The sequence below is a fragment of the Rhinocladiella mackenziei genome (assembly GCF_000835555.1).
Source record: "Rhinocladiella mackenziei CBS 650.93 unplaced genomic scaffold supercont1.5, whole genome shotgun sequence".
NCBI classification, from domain to species: Eukaryota; Fungi; Ascomycota; class Eurotiomycetes; order Chaetothyriales; family Herpotrichiellaceae; genus Rhinocladiella; species Rhinocladiella mackenziei.
Genome location: NW_013550600.1, coordinates 2,585,641 through 2,602,659, shown reverse-complemented (window position 1 = coordinate 2,602,659; position 17,019 = coordinate 2,585,641). Strand labels below are relative to the sequence as shown.

Here is a 17,019-nt window from a genome sequence, read left to right as displayed (position 1 = left end):
ATGGACACCGATATGACCAACGCCGACGGGAGCCCTTTCGACCCGTATGGACCAACCGTTCCCTCACGAGGCCCCTCCCGCGGAATGTCTTTAACTTACCAGGTGCTTTCGTCTTCTGGATTCAAAGCCACCCCTTCAACTTCCCAACAGGGACAGGCCGAACCAACAACCCTCGAAGCCGTCGTCCCATTCGAACTCTTCCAGAACCTCGGAGAGGCGGGCGTCGAAAAGCCCCCGACGTATGGAGGGCAGCGAGAGAACGATGCCGCCCGGGTTTGGCTAATCGGGATCGAGAGATGGCTTTGGGCCAAGGAAGTTCTCCTTCACAAGTCCCGAGAAGATTGCCCTGACAACGTCCTACCTCGAAAAGGCCGCAGCAGCTTGGTGGAACCTAACCTATATCCGCGACGTCAGCCAAACCGCGTGTTTGACCAACCTCACACTGCCCTTGACCGCTAGAACGTGGCTGCACACCGCGAGCCGAATGAACATTGTCATCTCTTCGGATTGGAGGATCAGGAAACCTGCTGAAAGATCTTCCCCTCGAACCCAAAGGAGGTTGACTTGCACTTGCAGACCGAACCGATACACATACGCCACTTTCCACCGGGTTTCGGCACGAAGAGAACAGGGAATCCCCACGGGCTTCGAGATGGTTGAATCAAGCCCTGTTCGGGGTCTGCTTCCCTCTGTGCCGACGACGTCGATTCGTGAGCGTCGTCGCGGCTCCCCGTCCCTCCCCTATCTCGGACCGGTCTTCATCCTTTTCACTTTGAGACCGCCACTATGCAGAAGGTGTTTCTTACCGAGTGGCCTTGCCACCACTTTCGAATTCTGTCCTCCAATCGATCCCCTCCGTCGACAATACCAAGAAGGTCTGGAACCGTGTAGATTCCTGCTCAGGGTATGGAAAGGTCGAGACCTAGGATGACATCGTAGGCATCCCAGTCAAGAATTCGAAGGACAGAACGTGTTCAGAAGGTTCCAATCGTGTGGTCAACACTTAGCGGTTGGTCCGTCGTAGTTGTCTCCCCATTGATCAAGCGCACACGAAGAGTGTTGGTCTTTAGGATCTTTAGGTCTCCTCAAGCTGGTTGACCACTTTCTTCGAGACCGTGCTGTGCTCTGCGGACCGGCGGTGTATCGAAACCACCACCAGAATCTGGCTTCACCTCACGATTTACAGCACTGCGCTGAGATGATGCTTGACTACGCCTCCCTCCTCCTCGAGAGTGGCATAGAGGCCCTTTCGGACCCTAGTCCGGTAGAGGACTGTCGAAGGCGTTGCTACCAGATATGATTTTACGGAGGACTTGCCCCATTTCGAAGGGGCCCAGGGGACCGTCAGACTATACATGTCGAATATGATGGGCCGCTTGCTTATCCGCGTAACAGGGCCGTCCTTATCATGGTGATGAGCTCGGATATCCGCAGCAAATATGATGTTTTGTTTCTTGCGAATATGGCAGAGATCTTGCAGAGCCAGAACTTCTTCCCTGATTTTTGTTCTTGGACATCAAACCCTCAGCCCCAGGTCTACCCGGTTCGGTTTTAAACGGTACGAGAGCTCTCCTGGCAAGATATAATCCAGGAAGGTACGTCCAAACAATGCTGTGAGTATCCAGCTCCTGCCCTCCCGCCGGAGGAAGCTGATTCCTCAGAGACCCATCAAGGTGAGAAGGTTCCGTGATACTCTCCCGCGTAGAAGAGACCTCGGAGGGGTCGTCGAAGGTGGGCGAGGGGCGGCAGCAGCGTCGTGGTTCTCAGACATGGCGATGACGTGGTGAGGACGAGGAGACGCGAGACGCGAGACGTGACTGAATGTTTATAGGTGGTGATGATGGTGACAGTAAGCTAATCGGAGTGCAGGTCTCTTTGTTGAAGGACTTGGTAATTAATGGAGAGCTGATTGATTGACTTGCCACCCTGTCCGCTTGATAGTAAGCTTCTCTCCAGTGATAGTGGCAAAGTATTCATGGCTCAAATGCTGTTCGAGGCGGTATTTGTCGCCAGCAAACGAAGCAGGTGACGTTGAATGGGTCTGTACGATACGTTGAGTCAGGATACAATATCGTCTTCGTAGGCAGTCAAGATTTACCACGGTAGGGATGTTCATTACGATCGTCATTTTGGTGACATATGGTGATCGAAATAGTGGAAATTTTGAGAAATTGTAGTAGAAGGCGAGTGTCGTCTTATGGAGGCACAGGGACGGTTATTTCAGTTACAGATCGCAAAAAGGCAAACGCTGCCACGACGTGTGGGACGGGTGAAGCTCAGGCTCCATCATGTATGAGCCTCACTGCCCCTAGTGACCAGGAGCCTTGTGGAAGTCACGCTTCTGGCACACCGCCCACATTTTATGAAATCGAATTGGGCGGCTATCCCCCATACAAGACGATTCTTAGCCCATCGTTTCCGGTTTCTATTCGGTTCAGAAGCTTCTCGAGCAAGTAAGCATGTTCGTGACCAAATGAGGTCAGCTATTCAAGTCATTGAAAGATCAGGATCATCTGCCTGGCCGACAAGACAGGGGAAGGATAAGCAGAAAACCAGGTCAATATCACTCTAGAATGGGACCTGTCGAGAGCCATATGCATGTTCACTCAGTGCTACCGTACATGTGTGAGTGACATCTCACGAGGATTGAGGGTGATAAGCAGGGAAACACGAGTGGGTTGAGGGAGGGAGGGTAAATGCCCGGTCATGGTCTGTCTCATGCAAGGCACACCACTCCTGCTAGTGAAACCGCCTGGGACCAGCGGTCTATACAGTATGCGTATGGTGCTTGCTGTGGCACACAAAAGAGAGATTGGTCAGCATTCTTCTTGATTGAGATCAATCGAGGGCCTCTCCCGATCCCTCTTCTTCTTTCTGCCCCTCCTCTTCGATCTCTGACAAGCGCTGATTCCATCGCTCCGCGGCTTTGAGCAGGTTTCCTCCACCGTCCCTCTCCTGCGACCGTTGGCAGCAACACTTGGATGGATCAACGGCCGCTATAACACCGGCTCCCGTCAATACCTTCGTTAGCCGATGGTATCATATGGGCCGAATGACACGCTCGGGGAATGGTGACTTGCCTTGCCTGTGTTGCCGGAGCAGGCTTGCCGTGACATGGCCTTTCGGTACCCATTGCCCAAGATGGTGGTTGTCTAGCGGTCGAGACCTAGTGGAACTCTTCAGGAGGTCGAGTATAAGTCATCAACGCGTCAAAGTTGAATTCGTCATATGGCTGGTCAAACAAATCATGCAACTGCATGCTCAGGTCGTTGGTCCACTTGGCCCCCCGGAATGTCGATGGCGGATTCTCCGTCAACAACACCTTGAAAATCTGACTAATCTCCACAGTGGTCGTCGGGAAGAAGTCACGAGGATTGACCCCGTTTTCTACCGTCAATTCGTCCAGTCCTGATCCTCTTTCAGCATTATTGGCCATCGTGCGATTGATCGGTGGATGTGAATCTTTCAACAACTTGTCGAAGCCGATGAGAAACATCTTGGACGAATGCCAGAGTTTCGCCATTTCCTTCAATGCGAGATACAGGACATCGATCTGCTCGCTGGCCCCGGGTTCCAGGCTCCTGACTCGGCGAGCATGAAGTAGTGCAAGTATAGCGATGCTATTATACCAGCCCGCGACGCCATTCGGGAAACGGATCGATCCTCGCACCAAGTAGTCTTCGACGATACGAGCCACGCATGATGCTGACAGTATGGCGGCCGTGTATGCTTTCGGTAGACTTTGGGCAGATGGACTCACGTAGAGTAAAGTGATTGCGCCCAGATGAGGAAGGTGCAGCTGATACAGGAGTCGGTCAAATCGTGACGCCTGATCTGTGCCGAACGGCAACCGCAGGTGAGCTGGAAGTGCCTGGACCCACTCGATAAGCCGCTGGGCGAGATCGAAAGGGAACGGAGTGGACTCGGTACGTTGGACCAAGTATCTGGAGACATCGCCGACGACTGCGCAGATTTTGACCCAATTGATGAACAGCTCTGCACGAGATGTGGCGGCATGCGGAAAGTCCTCGATCGTCGGAAGTCGGACATCGCAGTCATCCGGATGGATGATGCATGGACGCCCCTGGACAGATCGCTGTCAAACGCTCTCGAGCCTGCTCCACCATCAGCTCAAGTTTCAATCCAGCCAGCAAAGGCAGCTTTACAAACAAGGTCCACCATATCCGCCGTCTCAGACTCGCTGTCTCGCCAGGTCTGGAAGTATACCCACTCGACGGTTCTCGATGTAGTCCGATTTCTTGAGCCATACGAACTGCCACCGAGTTCCACCAATACTGGCTGTCCATGCTCACCAGGTTCGGCGGACCAGCGCACCACCAGTATACCAGGGTGATGGCAACGATGCGCACCAAGGCGTTTCTCTCATGGTTGCGGTGGAAGAGGCTCTTAAAGCGCTCGTAGTAAGTTTGTGGGGAATCATGCCGCAACCGAGGCGGATTGATGATGCTTCCCAAAAGCGCCAACGCCTGCTGTAACAGCAATGATTTGGAAAAGGGGCCGCCACTGTGCAAGTCTTCGTGCTCGAGCACCGGACACCACGGGTAACAATATTCCAGATACGTCTCAGCAAAGCCCTGCCGGAGAACCGGAGAGATGGTCAGGCGTGTCAAGTCAAGCGCTTGAGAAGGTGAGGGGTTCAGAATAGGACTGGATTGAGAGGGCCTGAATATGTGCATGAACCCCGATTGGCCGAGGTAGCCTTGCTCCTGATCCTCGACATTGGACGCCTGCCCTGGCATGGGCCATGGTGGGTTATGAAGGCTTCCAAGGGTATTCGTCGGGCCGGGTGAAAGTCCTCTGGTCAGTGGGCTGGGATGGGTTGTGACACCGGGATTAACAACGATCTCAGGCGAAGGGGGCGGCATGAATCGCTCATCGAGCTGGCTGGGTGACGAAGCTGTGGCAGTTGCACCATACCTGCTTCCCTTAATCGGTCCTTTTCGCCTGGGTGTGCGAATGCTCAATCACGAGCATCAGCTAATCGGGCAAGGCAACCGGCAGATTCGCCTACCTGCATCGAGTGTCGTTAAGTCGGCAATGGCTGCATATAGAACCTGCCGGACGTGAAGAAATATTGCATTTAATCTATGCGAGCGTTGAGCAATGCAATACAACCGAGCATTTTATTGGGATGCAAACCTTCTTCTCGTGACAGCGCACGCAGACCAGATTTGCGCGCCGGCGTATTACGCGTTCTGTGTTGCGAGCAATATCAGTCATATCTCGCGGTGGCAAGAGAAGCTATTGAACATGTAGAACTGTGCCGGCATGGCCCTTGAAAGACTTTGGCATGGCATGCGGTGGTCACCACCTGGGTTTTCACCTCGGTTCACGGTCTGATATTCGCCAAGGACTTAGCGTTTTCCGCATAAAAGCGGCCTTGACCCACTCCTTAGCTTCGTTAGTTCTCCACCACGGATACGTCATCCGCACCGGGCTTTGGCTTCCAAGGCTAAGTCGAATTGAGATCTGCGTCTACTCGTATGACGGGGAAGTACATCGTCAACTCCGGGGGTACATTCTGTCGCCATATTCTTGGCAATCTCGTGCGTTTTGGATTGGGTGGACGAGGTCCTCCTGGGTTGCCACTGCGGAAGGCGCCATACCGTACGGAACTATTTCGCAGACGATGGGCCAACGGCATGAGACAAAGGCATTGTTCGAGATGCGGCAAGTTTGGACTGGAACGAGTTGAAGTGGCATGGTGGCACTCGTAGCACGGCTACCAAGATAACCGACCCACACACAGCCGAACGGTGGACTGCCCATCCGTATCTGGCTTCATTGCTCTCCAACGCTGTACTCGACACTCCTGCCGAGAGTATTCGGCATACCATTCTCATCTTGGAGATCTTGAAGAGGAGGCCGATGACCGACCCTGATGCAGTGGTGCAGCCCCCGGAACGTATGAAGTTGTTGTAGCTTAAGGTTCCAAGATGTGTCGAAGTTGACGATATTTCACCAAGTCGGAGGCCCATGTCTCGCCATGCCCTCGGCCATCACGACTCTTACGAGGCCCGTAATTTAATCAATGCTACGCACCTTGAGATCGTGATATACCATCTGTAAAGCAACGTGAAGCACCTACGACTCCATCCACTCCGTCCTTGGTGACCCTTTCCTGGTCAGGTCCCAGATGTGGTGCGGAGTCGAATGACTCGAGAACGGTGCGGCAATGCGGTTGTTCTGTTCCCGTTATTCGGCGTACCTCTAACGGAGAATGCCGAGGCACATATTTTGCTGGCGTTCTATACTTATTTGAAGACGGACAGCAAGAGGTCTCCACAACCATATCATCTAAGCACTCTGGATTTGCTTTTCGGGTCACAAACATGGTCACCACGAAGAGGTTCAACGTGCCGCCAGGGAATGTCGCCCGCGTGCGGATCATTGACACCACCACAAGTATCAAAACCCTCGAGACACATCACATCATGGGACCGCCAATGCCTGGGATGTATGTGATGCCAGAGATTCCAGCCTGGTCCTTCCTCGTGGAGAGCACAAGTGGTCGCAAAGCACTCTTCGACCTGGGCGTCCCACCGAATTGGCAGGATTTCTCGCCCTGGGTCATAGAGCACGTACACCTGGACGGCTGGGGCTGGCAGATCTCGTCGAAGAAGCACGTGGCCGACAGCCTGAAAGAGGAAGGCATTGAACCTGCCTCGATTACCGATATCGTGTGGAGGTACGTCACGTGTGCACATATGACCTTGATTTTGTTTTGTTTGGCGTCAGAGCAGGCATGCCTTGCTGACGAAGTCCCGGTCCTGTCCAGTCACTGGCACTGGGACCACATAGGCGACCCTTCGACATTTCCATTACCCATTCAGTTGGTCGTCGGCCCGGGTTTCAAAGAAGCGTTCCTCCCCGGCTACCCATCCAAGCAAGACTCCCCAGTACGGGAAAGTGATTTCAAGTAAGCACCACTACCACCAACACTTCCTCTCACCGATACGTTCTTTAAGAGGCCGCGAAGTCCGCGAAATCACGTTCCAAGAATCCCCAAGCGCCCTTCAAATCGGCCCATTCCGCGCCTTCGACCTCTTCGGCGACGGCTCATTCTACCTGCTCGACGCACCTGGCCACGCCATCGGGCACTTAGCAGGCCTCGCCCGCACAACATCCGACACATTCGTGATGATGGGCGGCGACTTGTGCCACCACGGCGGCGCAATACGTCCTTCTGAATATATCTCTCTGCCAAAGGCGGTCCATCTCGATGCTTTCAGCCATTTCCGAGGCGGCTTCTGTCCGGGTGCCAAATTTGAGGCAGTGCAGGAAAGTCGAAGGAGAAGGCCGAATCAGCCGTTCTTTGAGCCGACGTTCGGCGCCGACATTCCGCTGGCCATCGAGACCATTGGTAAAGTTCAAGTTCCGGATGCGGACGACAATGTCTTGTTTATATATGCTCACGATACGAGTATTAAGAGTATTGTAGACATGTTCCCGTCGGAAGTGAATAACTGGAAGGCGAAAGGGTGGCGGGATAAGGTGTTTTGGAGATTTTTGGAAGACTTCAAGGATGCGGTGAAGGGCTGACATAGTCTTCTGGTGTGGTGGTGCTCCCATGAGTCCCGAAGAAAACTCCACCCGTCTAGGCGGGCAAGCACTTTTGAGAGAACCAATACAATGCTTGCTCGTAGTTATTGAAGAACTACCCAATGGGATAGGTGATTATGATGCCTTTGCCTCTATGCCGTCAGCTTCCTCCAACATTGTCCCATAATAGTTATACGTCTGAGCCTCTTCCACTTCGAGGCACGTTTCATCACTCATTCATCTTGTCAAATGAAGCTTTTACCACTCAGCAAAATTGACTTGTATAGCTAAAACCTGGTGTTGATCGCCACATTTAGTTGCGAGATTTATGTGGCGCCGTCATCATGCCCATTCCCTTGTTTCCTACTATTTACTTATGTGAACGCGCTTCCTCTTGTCCCTACTTTTAGTGATACCATACATAGTCAACTCGTTCCTCGGCTCTACTAATAACCTTATGTTACTAAACGAAGGGGCGGACGTGGAGGAATTGCGGAGATCAAACAATGCGAACCGGGCAAACGATTTCATCAACTGGCAGATGAATGGTGAACCCGCATGGTACAATGACAAATTGACAGATGCTCCGTTATACCCTGAGATGCACAGTTCAATTGCAGATCCGATCCGGTGCGACAAAAGACATATCTTGGTGCGATGCGGCGGACATGGCTGAGGCATGCACATCCGACATTGTCGAGCAGAATGTGGAGTTTGGCTTTGGGATGACCTTAAACTAACCATTTCCGTTTGCGATGGCTATGAATCTTCGCATATGTGGCATCAAATTATCGAGGTCTTGCCAAGCGTCAACATACTTTCACCGCTTACGTCGCTTTTATGCTGTTCATCCTCGGTAGCGGGTCGATCAGCTATGGATACACTGCAGCAATTATCGGAACGACACTCGGTAAGTCATTTATCAGCTAACACGAATATTTTTGGCCCCGTGCTGATACAAAGAGACAGGCCAACCGTCGTTCATCAAATACTTTGATCTGGCAACACGCTCCAATGCCAGTGCTCTTATAGGCTCGTTAAACGGGGTCTTCAAGGCCGGGGGCGTCATCGGTACGCTCTTGTTGCCATTGATAGCTGATAGACACGGTCGGAAAGCCGCTTGCATCGTGGTAGGTTTCCTCGCACGAAGTGGACTGGACGATGTTACTGATCTTGTCATGCAGCCATCCATCATCATCATCACTTCACAAGCACTCCTTGCAGGCTCCGTGCATATGGCAATGTTCATCGTCTTCCGCTTGTTTGCGGGTTTTGGCTGCTACGCCACCGCAGCCATCGTCCCCCTCATAATGAGTGAGATTGTTCCTCCCCGGTTCCGCGGTGCTTGCGTGGATGTCATGGGCGTGGGGCTGAACATGGGATTACACTGCGTCAGGCTGGTTGGGCTATGGCTTTTCATTCTGGGAGGGCAGTGGGAGTGCGAATGCTTGGCGCGTGCCTCTGGCAGTTGGTGTTTTCTTTCTTCTGGTTTTCCTCGCAGGCATGCCCTTCTTACCTGAGAGCCCCAGATGGCTTTGCGTGAAAGGTCGCGAAGACGAAGCAGAAGAGGCGCTTAAGAGGCTGCACCAACACCCTTCCGATCCAGCTGGCGATCTCGCTCGTGCCGAGTTCTTCCAAATTCGGGAGCAAATTGAGCTAGACAGCCGCTTGGACAATTCCTGGTATCGACTCTTCACCAAGACTTCCTATCGGAAACGAGCTGGTCTCGCCATATTGACGATGTTTACCACGCAAACATCTGGTGTACTTCTTATCACCAGTAAGTGAGCCGTCCTTATCTAGGCGATGTCCTTAACTATGGTGCTTCTAGACTATGCGCCCTTGATTTTCTCGACTTTGGGCTTGGACGCGCATGGGTAGCTCTTGATACTTGCACTGCTGGTCACGATCGGGATTGTTGAGAATGCGCTTGCCATGCTGCTGGTTGATCGGTTTCCACGGCCCAAGTACATGGCGGTCGGCATGCTGGGCTGCGTAGCGACATTCGCAGGAGAGGCAGGCTTGGTCGCCCAATATGCCGGCTCCGACAACGATGATGCGCTGCGAGCCGGTATTGCCAGATGGAAATTCTACCTCTGTCTCATTATTCCCAGCTTCTTCTTGGCGCTTATCATGTGGTTCTTTTACCCGGATACTCGCGGGAAACCGCTGGAGGAGATTGCGGCCATATTTGGGGATGATGATGAAGTGGCCGTGCGTCAGGCTGACGTTGAGATCGACACGGCCACGCATGAGATTCATGCCAAAGGCGCCAGGACGGGCTTGACCATCGATGCTTCAGACATTCATTATGCTGGCGAGAAATAGTGGGATGTTGAGGGCGACAAGCATGACCGTTCGCTTAGTTCATCATGTTGTCCAGAAATATTTGATGTTGAGGGCGACAAGCACCACAGTTCGCTTGGCTGGGGAGCCTTGCGCGTTGAGGTTGCTTCTTCAAATGGTTATACCTTGTTTATTGTGGAAAATGCCATATATGGTGAAGTCATCTTGCGCGAAGAATCGTGCAGATGAGACAGGCTTATCGGTAGTTGAAAAGCATTGAAACCTTTGCGAGAGGTCCAAAATATCACACTGGGTGGCGCTTTCTTGAGCTCAAAGATAATTCGCCCCCTTCATCGACTTGCCCTAGCATTCGGATCAATAGGTTATCAACATGTAAATGAGGTGTTGACCCGGTCGAGCTGTGGTTTAACTGCTTGCAACTCACGCCGTTTGGGGAAGAAAGTGATGCCGCCCTGTACGAATCAAAAGGGGCCGACAGCACTATCGACGTAATTCTCGCTAGCGAAGGTCTAACTGAAGATCTGCTGACTTGTCAGCCACACTACACCGAACATATTGCGAGAAGGGCTGTTGTCAGCGCGATGTCTGTGTGTCAGCGACCACCTGAGCTACTATAACTGCTCGTCCATGCAATACTGCGAATCGTTCGATGAGACGAGATTCTGGGACACAATTTAACGCCCACTTCGAACCCAACTGAAGAAGGCTTTGTGACGCGGATGCTGCGGCAAGCTGGCGTAGGGTCGTCGAGAATCCCACTCAAATGGCCTAGCAGGCGACTTGAGCACGGGGTTAAGCAGTTGAATCTGTCCTATTACAGGACCATTACGCACTCAGAAGACGCGATAAGGGCGTTCACCGGCGTGCTGCAACGGCTAGAAACGATTTAGCCTAAGGGCTTTCATTTCGGGCTGGCCATCGAGGACTTCGACTGGGCGTTGACATGGGCATCGCAAATGCCGCCAATATGGCAGCCAGGATTTCCAAGCTGGTCGTGAGCAGGCTGGCAGGGTATTTTGTTCTTCGGACAGCGTACAGACGTTAGGAAGACTCGCCGGATTCCGACCGAGTTGAGGATACACGCGTTAAAAAAAAAAAAAAAAAAGAGGATATCGCTATGTATATCTTCCACAACGAAAACTCGATTGATAGCAATCAGTCCATTGGGCAGCTCATACGCAATGACCCTGTTGAGAGAGCGACTTGGGAAGACCCAGAGGAGCGAGATTTCAAGTAGGAATGATATCCTTTCGTTGAGAACGACGGCTATTTGTTCACGGCGGCAGTGTGCTTCCATTTCATCCTGAACCTCATGGATCCTCGAACTAGGACTTATGTTGCTGGACAAATGAGACGTCCGCCGCACCACAGATGTGGACCTAGCGCTATGTCGCAGAGACCAGGGGCGCGCTAAGGTAGACATGTGAAAATCTCCAAGTCATTGGTGTGAAAGAGTCTTTGGCTGTAGCTAAGCCCGGTAAAAGTTTTAGTGCTGAAACCATTTCTCACACCCCTGATGGCCCGAGCCGGACTCCATGCCCTTGAGGGACTCGATCCAAGTATACCAGTTCACCTCAGAGTCCATGTCCATGTTCGCGTCAAAATCGGCGGCAGGGGGGTTAGAGTCAGCCCATAGCCATGGGACGAAACCTGTCACCATGGTTTGGCTATCTGACCAGTCCGTTGGGAACGTGGACGTTGAACGGTACGCTGGGCTGGTAGTTTGTCCGGGTGTCCCGCTAAATGCTCCTGTCTTGATCGCCGAGTCTGGTATTGTCTGTGCAGCCTGCTGTTCATTCATATCGAAAAGCGTCTGCTCGAAGGTCGCATCGGACCTGACCTCACCCGAGTCGAACACCGGGACGGAGGTTTCCATTGCCCGACTCGTGTAGGGCGCATCCAGAGCCGGACCAGGACGCCCGGTGTCAGTCCCACCAGATATCGTTGTGCCTTCGGCTATCTCAACGAGTTGACGCCAGCGCCCGCGGAAGGTATCGTTACTGGAGCCGTCCGGAAAGGGACCAGAGCTTGAAGGGACTGGGAAGTTTCGATCCTCCATCTCCAGCCTCTCAGCGGCCTGTGGATCGGCGCGCAGACGTGTGACTTCGGCGTCACGATGCTTGCCGGCTTGCGTCATCAACTTTCGCAACGGAACCCATATGCGCAGGTTCTTATCCGGCGGCTGGGCTGGAATTAACCACGTGCTATGGAGTGCGACCCAGGCTCTTTCAATGATAGGCGACCAAGGGCGCCGGCAAGTCTCCATCAGGAGATATACGATGGCATGCCAGTGGGTATAAACCTGGTAGATCCAGCGCCATTGCCGAGCCGCTTCTTCGGCATTAAGCATGTGATTATACTCTGCCACCTCGATTGCTGCAATCAGTAATTTTGTCCTGATCTCTTCTGAGACGTGTTCGCTCGGGGAAGAGAAGAGGACAGGAAGAAAGACGATCAGTGTCATCTTCGCCATTACCAACCGCACGATGGTGACTGCGACCCAGTAAGCGATATTGCCTGATTCTGGCGAGTACTGGAGGTACTCCTGTTCAAATCGTTCGTAGATATCGTTCAGTAAACGGCTTTGGTCTTCCAAGCTCGCCGCACTAGTGTTGCCGAGCACCGCAGTGGCCGTCATCTGCCTCATGATATTATTTATCTCAATAAAGGTGCGTGTAAATGACCGATCAGTCAGGCCATGGCGCTCTGCGGGCATCTGTTCCGACTCGGGATCAATATCAACGTCGTTGATATTCAAGGGCATCTTCGTGTCGAAGCTGCCGTTGGGAATGGTCATATCTGTCCCTTGGTCCTCCGCTGAACGCAAATCCAGCACGACCACGGCCCACCAGACCCTTCGGCGCATATCGATTTCAAAAGGCGTGAGATGCTTAAAATTGTCCCCATCTCGTTGCAGTCCGAGATATTGCGCCATCCTTATAGCGAGTCCGGTCATCATATATACAAACCTGGGACTGTCGTGCCGGCGCGCGAGGAAGAGAAAGATGGCGAGTGCCTGGACGAGAACAATATCAGGCGAGTTGAGGAAATCGGCTTGCGCAAGAGCATGCTCCAGGCCGAGGCGATACTTGAGGCTGAGATCCGATTTAGAGGAGCCAAAATTGGTCATTATCTGCGCAGCAGATGCATCAGTAGAGGCCTTCCACTCATGTCGTGCGAACCAAAGTATCCGTCTCGGGAGGACTCACATCATCCTCGTCCATCGAGATTATAGCGGCGTAGTAAATAGAAAACATCAGAGCTTTATTGGACGGTGTGAGGTGCGTCGTGCCACTTCCGCGCAAATCGCGGACCATCTTGGTAATAGATGGCATATGAACAATGTGGTAGAAGAAGTTCACGTTCTCAGAAAACACATCTAAGATGAATGGCACCTGCGATGGCAGAGGTTGGAAGTCGCGCAGGTCCGGGCCCGAAGGACTCAAATTATGTTGAAATAGGAATGCATGGCGTCCCGAAGGTGTTCGCGCGATTTCCTGTGTGAACGACGTCGGACCAGGCGATGCGTCGTCCTCTGAGCTGTCAGACTCGTCTCCTTCTAGACCGCAGGTGTCCATCTTCAGACCGTGGAGCTGCAGCGGGAGTCAGTGAGCCATCGGTCGCGGACAAAATCATGGCACGGAAGGTTTCAGACTCACCTCGTCATCGACTCGAGACCAGAAGCCGCTGGCCACATAGCGGCTGCGACTGGCATCCTGAAGCACCAGCCGACCAAACTGATTGTTCATGCTGCTGTCTTCCATGCCTGACAACGGTTGACCCTGATGTTCTGCAAGGGAAGAGCTGCCAGGGGAGTTGACTTCAGATGAATCACCGTTAGCGGAACTAGCGGCAGCATGTGCCTGCTCCAGCTGGCTGCTCAGCTCCTTGACCAGGTTCTCGAGGGTGCGCAGTCTGTCCATGACCTTATCGACCCCGGCGTCGGTCATATGAGACCTTGACGCGTTTGAGGCTGAGGGATTGTTAGCAAGACGTTCGAGACGGCGAGCCCATCTCGGTGGACGGTCGGCCGATGGAAAGACACAGGCGATGTTCCCGCGACGGCAATTTGAGCACGGTGACTGCTTGTCGCACCGAACCTTGCGAGTGCGACATGTTACACAACTACGCAACTTGGGTGTCTGGGCGGATGCCGATGACGGTGTCTCAGCGAAGGCAGAAGAGGTCGTGATATTCTCGGACGCCGCCTGCGACATGATGCAGTCGCGATGGGACTATTATTGGGCTGATGGAAGGAAGTTACACTCGTCTCGGAGTCGTTTCGCTGGAGGCCTTGAATCGAGCTAGCTTGATGCCCGCAAGTGTCATTATCTAAGCACATTTCTAATGCCTCTTGATTGGGACTCTGCCCCACACGTGTGCCGACATATGCGCGAGAACATACCGAGACAATGCGAATGGCGACCCACGACGGCTCGAATGGAGGGACTTGCTCACTGGTTGCCGTGGGATTATAAAGAAGCCATGTTCGTGCTGACTGGGCTATGCCATACATTTTTCGACAGTTGCAAGTATCTGAAGTCCCCAGTCTGCAACATCGATCGAGCAAATTTGAGTCCAGAAACAAGTATCAGTACATTTTCGCCATATCTTTCAAGCCCACACCACGCAACTCCACAACGGCCTAGATCGTAGCATATTATACATCTACCTCATTCGCCATGGCAACTGCATGCTCAGAATGCATCAAGGTGTGTCTCGACTAATTGCGGCCTGTTTAACTCTCTGACTGGTTGACCAGGGTACCATCCATGAGGGCACACCGCAGGGCAAAGAAGAAATAATTCATGGCCTGAATACTTATGTGATTGGCAACCGCGTCAACCCGCGAACCATCATCGTGATCTATTCGGACATCTTTGGCCTGCCGCTGCCCAACAACAGACTCATCGCAGACGCTTATGCCAAAAGCGGCGAGTATCTCGTGTATCTCCCAGACTTCTTCAAGGGCGACTCCGTGCCACTCAAGATCGCCGACGTTCTGCTTCCAGTTGATGCGACCAAGCAGTCGAAGCTTGCAAAGTATTCTGGTATTCTTGCAGGGATGCCATCTTTCGTGATGTGGATGACCAGGCACAAGACCGGACCGACCGACCAGACCTGTATGAATTTCTTGAAAGCATTGAGACGGGCAACTCCCAAGGACCAAAAAATCGGGTGAGTATTCCTGAAGAGCTGGCTCATCCTTGCTTGGGCCTGTCATCTTCCCTTTTGTCCGCAACAGGACATGTTTTCGAGGCTAATTCCGTGGCAGGATGGTTGGCTTTTGCTGGGGTGGGAAATATGCCATCCGGGCCGGTCTGGAGAGCAACATGATTGAGAGAGATGGCACAAAAGTACCTCTTGTGGATGCGGTGGCCGCGTTGCATCCGAGTAATCTGGCCATACCTGACGATGTTGAGAGCTTGGTAGTGCCTGTCACCTATGGGTGGGGTCTAAATGATGAGGGTGTGAGCTTTGAGACAAAGGCTAAGGTGGAAGAGGTCCATGCAAAAGCGAGCAAAGCCGGGAGAAAGATTCCAGAGCAGTTGCACAAGGTCTATACACCTGGGCGGCATGGATTTGCTGTAAGAGGCAATCCCGATGATCCGCAGGAAAGGGCGGCCCTTGAAGACTCGGAGAAGCAGGTTCTGGATTGGATGAAGCGGTGGCTTTGAAAGTTATTGGGGGTTTCCTTTTTTTTTTTTTTAAGGAGAAGATCGATCTTTTTTGAGTAATAGAGCCTGGCTAAACTATGACCCCATTCGGACGTTTGGATGACATTCACACATCCCTCTCTAGAGATGAACATATCGTAAGCATGTCCGGCAAATGAGGTTTACCAAGGAATGTTCCGACTCTAAACAAGATGTGGAAAATCTATTCGCAGCTTATCCGTTTTGGGACGAGGGTGACGCCGCCCTGTGCGAGGGGTGAGAGATCACCATGTCCTGTTCCCTAGGTACAAGTTTGATCGACCTTCCGAATATCAATGTTGGTATGTCGTGGAATCAATTTATACACTAGTAGCTTAAGCCTTTCACTGTCCGCCCCTGCAGGAGAAGACCCCTGGTTGGTACTTCGGGGCGTAAATCTTGCAGCCACATTACGACAGCCACACACTTTGGCGTCCTTGCCACCCTAATACTTGTGAGGACAAGCGGCACGTCATAGGTCACTACTCCTGTCACCGTTGCGGAGGTCCAAAAGCGCAGCATCTACCTAGCGAGCAGAATTCACAACAGCGTGGCATTCAGACACCCCTCGAACAGGGAGACCGGCCTTGAGTCAAAACAACACCAATCACATATTCATGCTTCCTTTCACGCCGTAAGATGTGCTCTCATGTTTCTAGCAGCACGACCCAGAAGGCGTGATCGGCCGTGGCGTTTGAATACTCACGATCCCACTCGCGGCAGCACATCAACCCCTTCTCGGCATTATCCACAAGCCTCCGCCTCAGAGCCTAACTCATCGGGAGCATCGATCATCGGGCTAGGGAGTTTCCAAGATCGAGATTTCTTCCACCTTTCCTAGCAAGACCGAGACATCATTCGTGCCGAATGCGACGGGCATCAAATGTGATCGTGCAGCAAGCTCTCGGGGCGACGAGGCAGAAGGTGATATGTCGATTGAAAAGCCGAACCTTTCTATTCGGCGGACATCTGGGTTATCTTGCGAGAGCAGAAGGACAACATTGTGAAATGGTTGGTTGGTTCAAGCAATGACATTTCTAATTATTCTATATGATGAATCCGCGCGGATTCCAGATGGCCATCAGCACCTTTTACCACCTCTTACGAGGTTTTTTTTTTTTTTTTTTTTTTTTGTTTTTTTGGAATATGCAGCATTTTGCAGCCATTTTGATTGTCATGGCTTTTGCTCTCGCCTATACTATATGTGCTTCGTTCCATCCTTGCACCTCATGCGCTGCCTTCATTTTTGCCCCATATGTCACATTTTAGTAGCTCTTGTACGGAACTTCTTATGAATCCTCAAAGCACCGATACAGCATCGACCGGACAAGTATACCTACAAAGCTCAGCGGTGAACTTGCAACAGAGGTCATTCCTGGAGGCTCCAAGTCTCCGTGCCCACGACTCCCAATGTCAGACTAGTCGGGAGGCTGGTGTCTGCTGCCTCTGGACT

At 52.4% G+C, this 17,019-nt stretch overlaps 7 protein-coding genes across 7 annotated transcripts; 5 read left to right on the top strand and 2 right to left on the bottom strand.

Moving 5' to 3' along the window:
- Z518_07427 (uncharacterized protein) lies at nucleotides 1-459 on the top strand (the record flags this gene model as incomplete). Its single annotated transcript, XM_013415556.1, has 1 exon — nucleotides 1-459. The coding sequence occupies one exon, from the start codon at nucleotides 1-3 to the stop codon at nucleotides 457-459; it is 459 nt and encodes a 152-aa protein (XP_013271010.1).
- A 2,707-nt stretch (nucleotides 460-3,166) lies between these two features.
- Z518_07426 (uncharacterized protein) lies at nucleotides 3,167-4,760 on the bottom strand (the record flags this gene model as incomplete). The annotated part of the gene is made up of 2 exons (XM_013415555.1): nucleotides 3,167-4,084; nucleotides 4,167-4,760. 2 exons carry the CDS (start codon nucleotides 4,758-4,760, stop codon nucleotides 3,167-3,169), a joined length of 1,512 nt encoding a protein of 503 aa, XP_013271009.1.
- Nucleotides 4,761-6,353: 1,593 nt separating this feature from the next.
- Nucleotides 6,354-7,563, top strand: Z518_07425 (uncharacterized protein; the record flags this gene model as incomplete). The annotated part of the gene is made up of 3 exons (XM_013415554.1): nucleotides 6,354-6,709; nucleotides 6,800-6,940; nucleotides 6,990-7,563. The coding sequence occupies 3 exons, from the start codon at nucleotides 6,354-6,356 to the stop codon at nucleotides 7,561-7,563; spliced, it is 1,071 nt and encodes a 356-aa protein (XP_013271008.1).
- An 840-nt stretch (nucleotides 7,564-8,403) lies between these two features.
- Nucleotides 8,404-9,444, top strand: Z518_07424 (uncharacterized protein; the record flags this gene model as incomplete). Its single annotated transcript, XM_013415553.1, has 5 exons — nucleotides 8,404-8,473; nucleotides 8,533-8,693; nucleotides 8,748-8,877; nucleotides 8,960-9,343; nucleotides 9,395-9,444. The coding sequence occupies 5 exons, from the start codon at nucleotides 8,404-8,406 to the stop codon at nucleotides 9,442-9,444; spliced, it is 795 nt and encodes a 264-aa protein (XP_013271007.1).
- A 54-nt stretch (nucleotides 9,445-9,498) lies between these two features.
- On the top strand, nucleotides 9,499-9,891 carry Z518_07423 (uncharacterized protein; the record flags this gene model as incomplete). The annotated part of the gene is made up of 1 exon (XM_013415552.1): nucleotides 9,499-9,891. One exon carries the CDS (start codon nucleotides 9,499-9,501, stop codon nucleotides 9,889-9,891), a length of 393 nt encoding a protein of 130 aa, XP_013271006.1.
- A 1,465-nt stretch (nucleotides 9,892-11,356) lies between these two features.
- Nucleotides 11,357-13,820, bottom strand: Z518_07422 (uncharacterized protein; the record flags this gene model as incomplete). Its single annotated transcript, XM_013415551.1, has 3 exons — nucleotides 11,357-13,003; nucleotides 13,080-13,463; nucleotides 13,530-13,820. The coding sequence occupies 3 exons, from the start codon at nucleotides 13,818-13,820 to the stop codon at nucleotides 11,357-11,359; spliced, it is 2,322 nt and encodes a 773-aa protein (XP_013271005.1).
- Nucleotides 13,821-14,552: 732 nt separating this feature from the next.
- Z518_07421 (uncharacterized protein) lies at nucleotides 14,553-15,548 on the top strand (the record flags this gene model as incomplete). Its single annotated transcript, XM_013415550.1, has 3 exons — nucleotides 14,553-14,582; nucleotides 14,633-15,048; nucleotides 15,146-15,548. 3 exons carry the CDS (start codon nucleotides 14,553-14,555, stop codon nucleotides 15,546-15,548), a joined length of 849 nt encoding a protein of 282 aa, XP_013271004.1.
- Nucleotides 15,549-17,019: the final 1,471 nt, after the last annotated feature.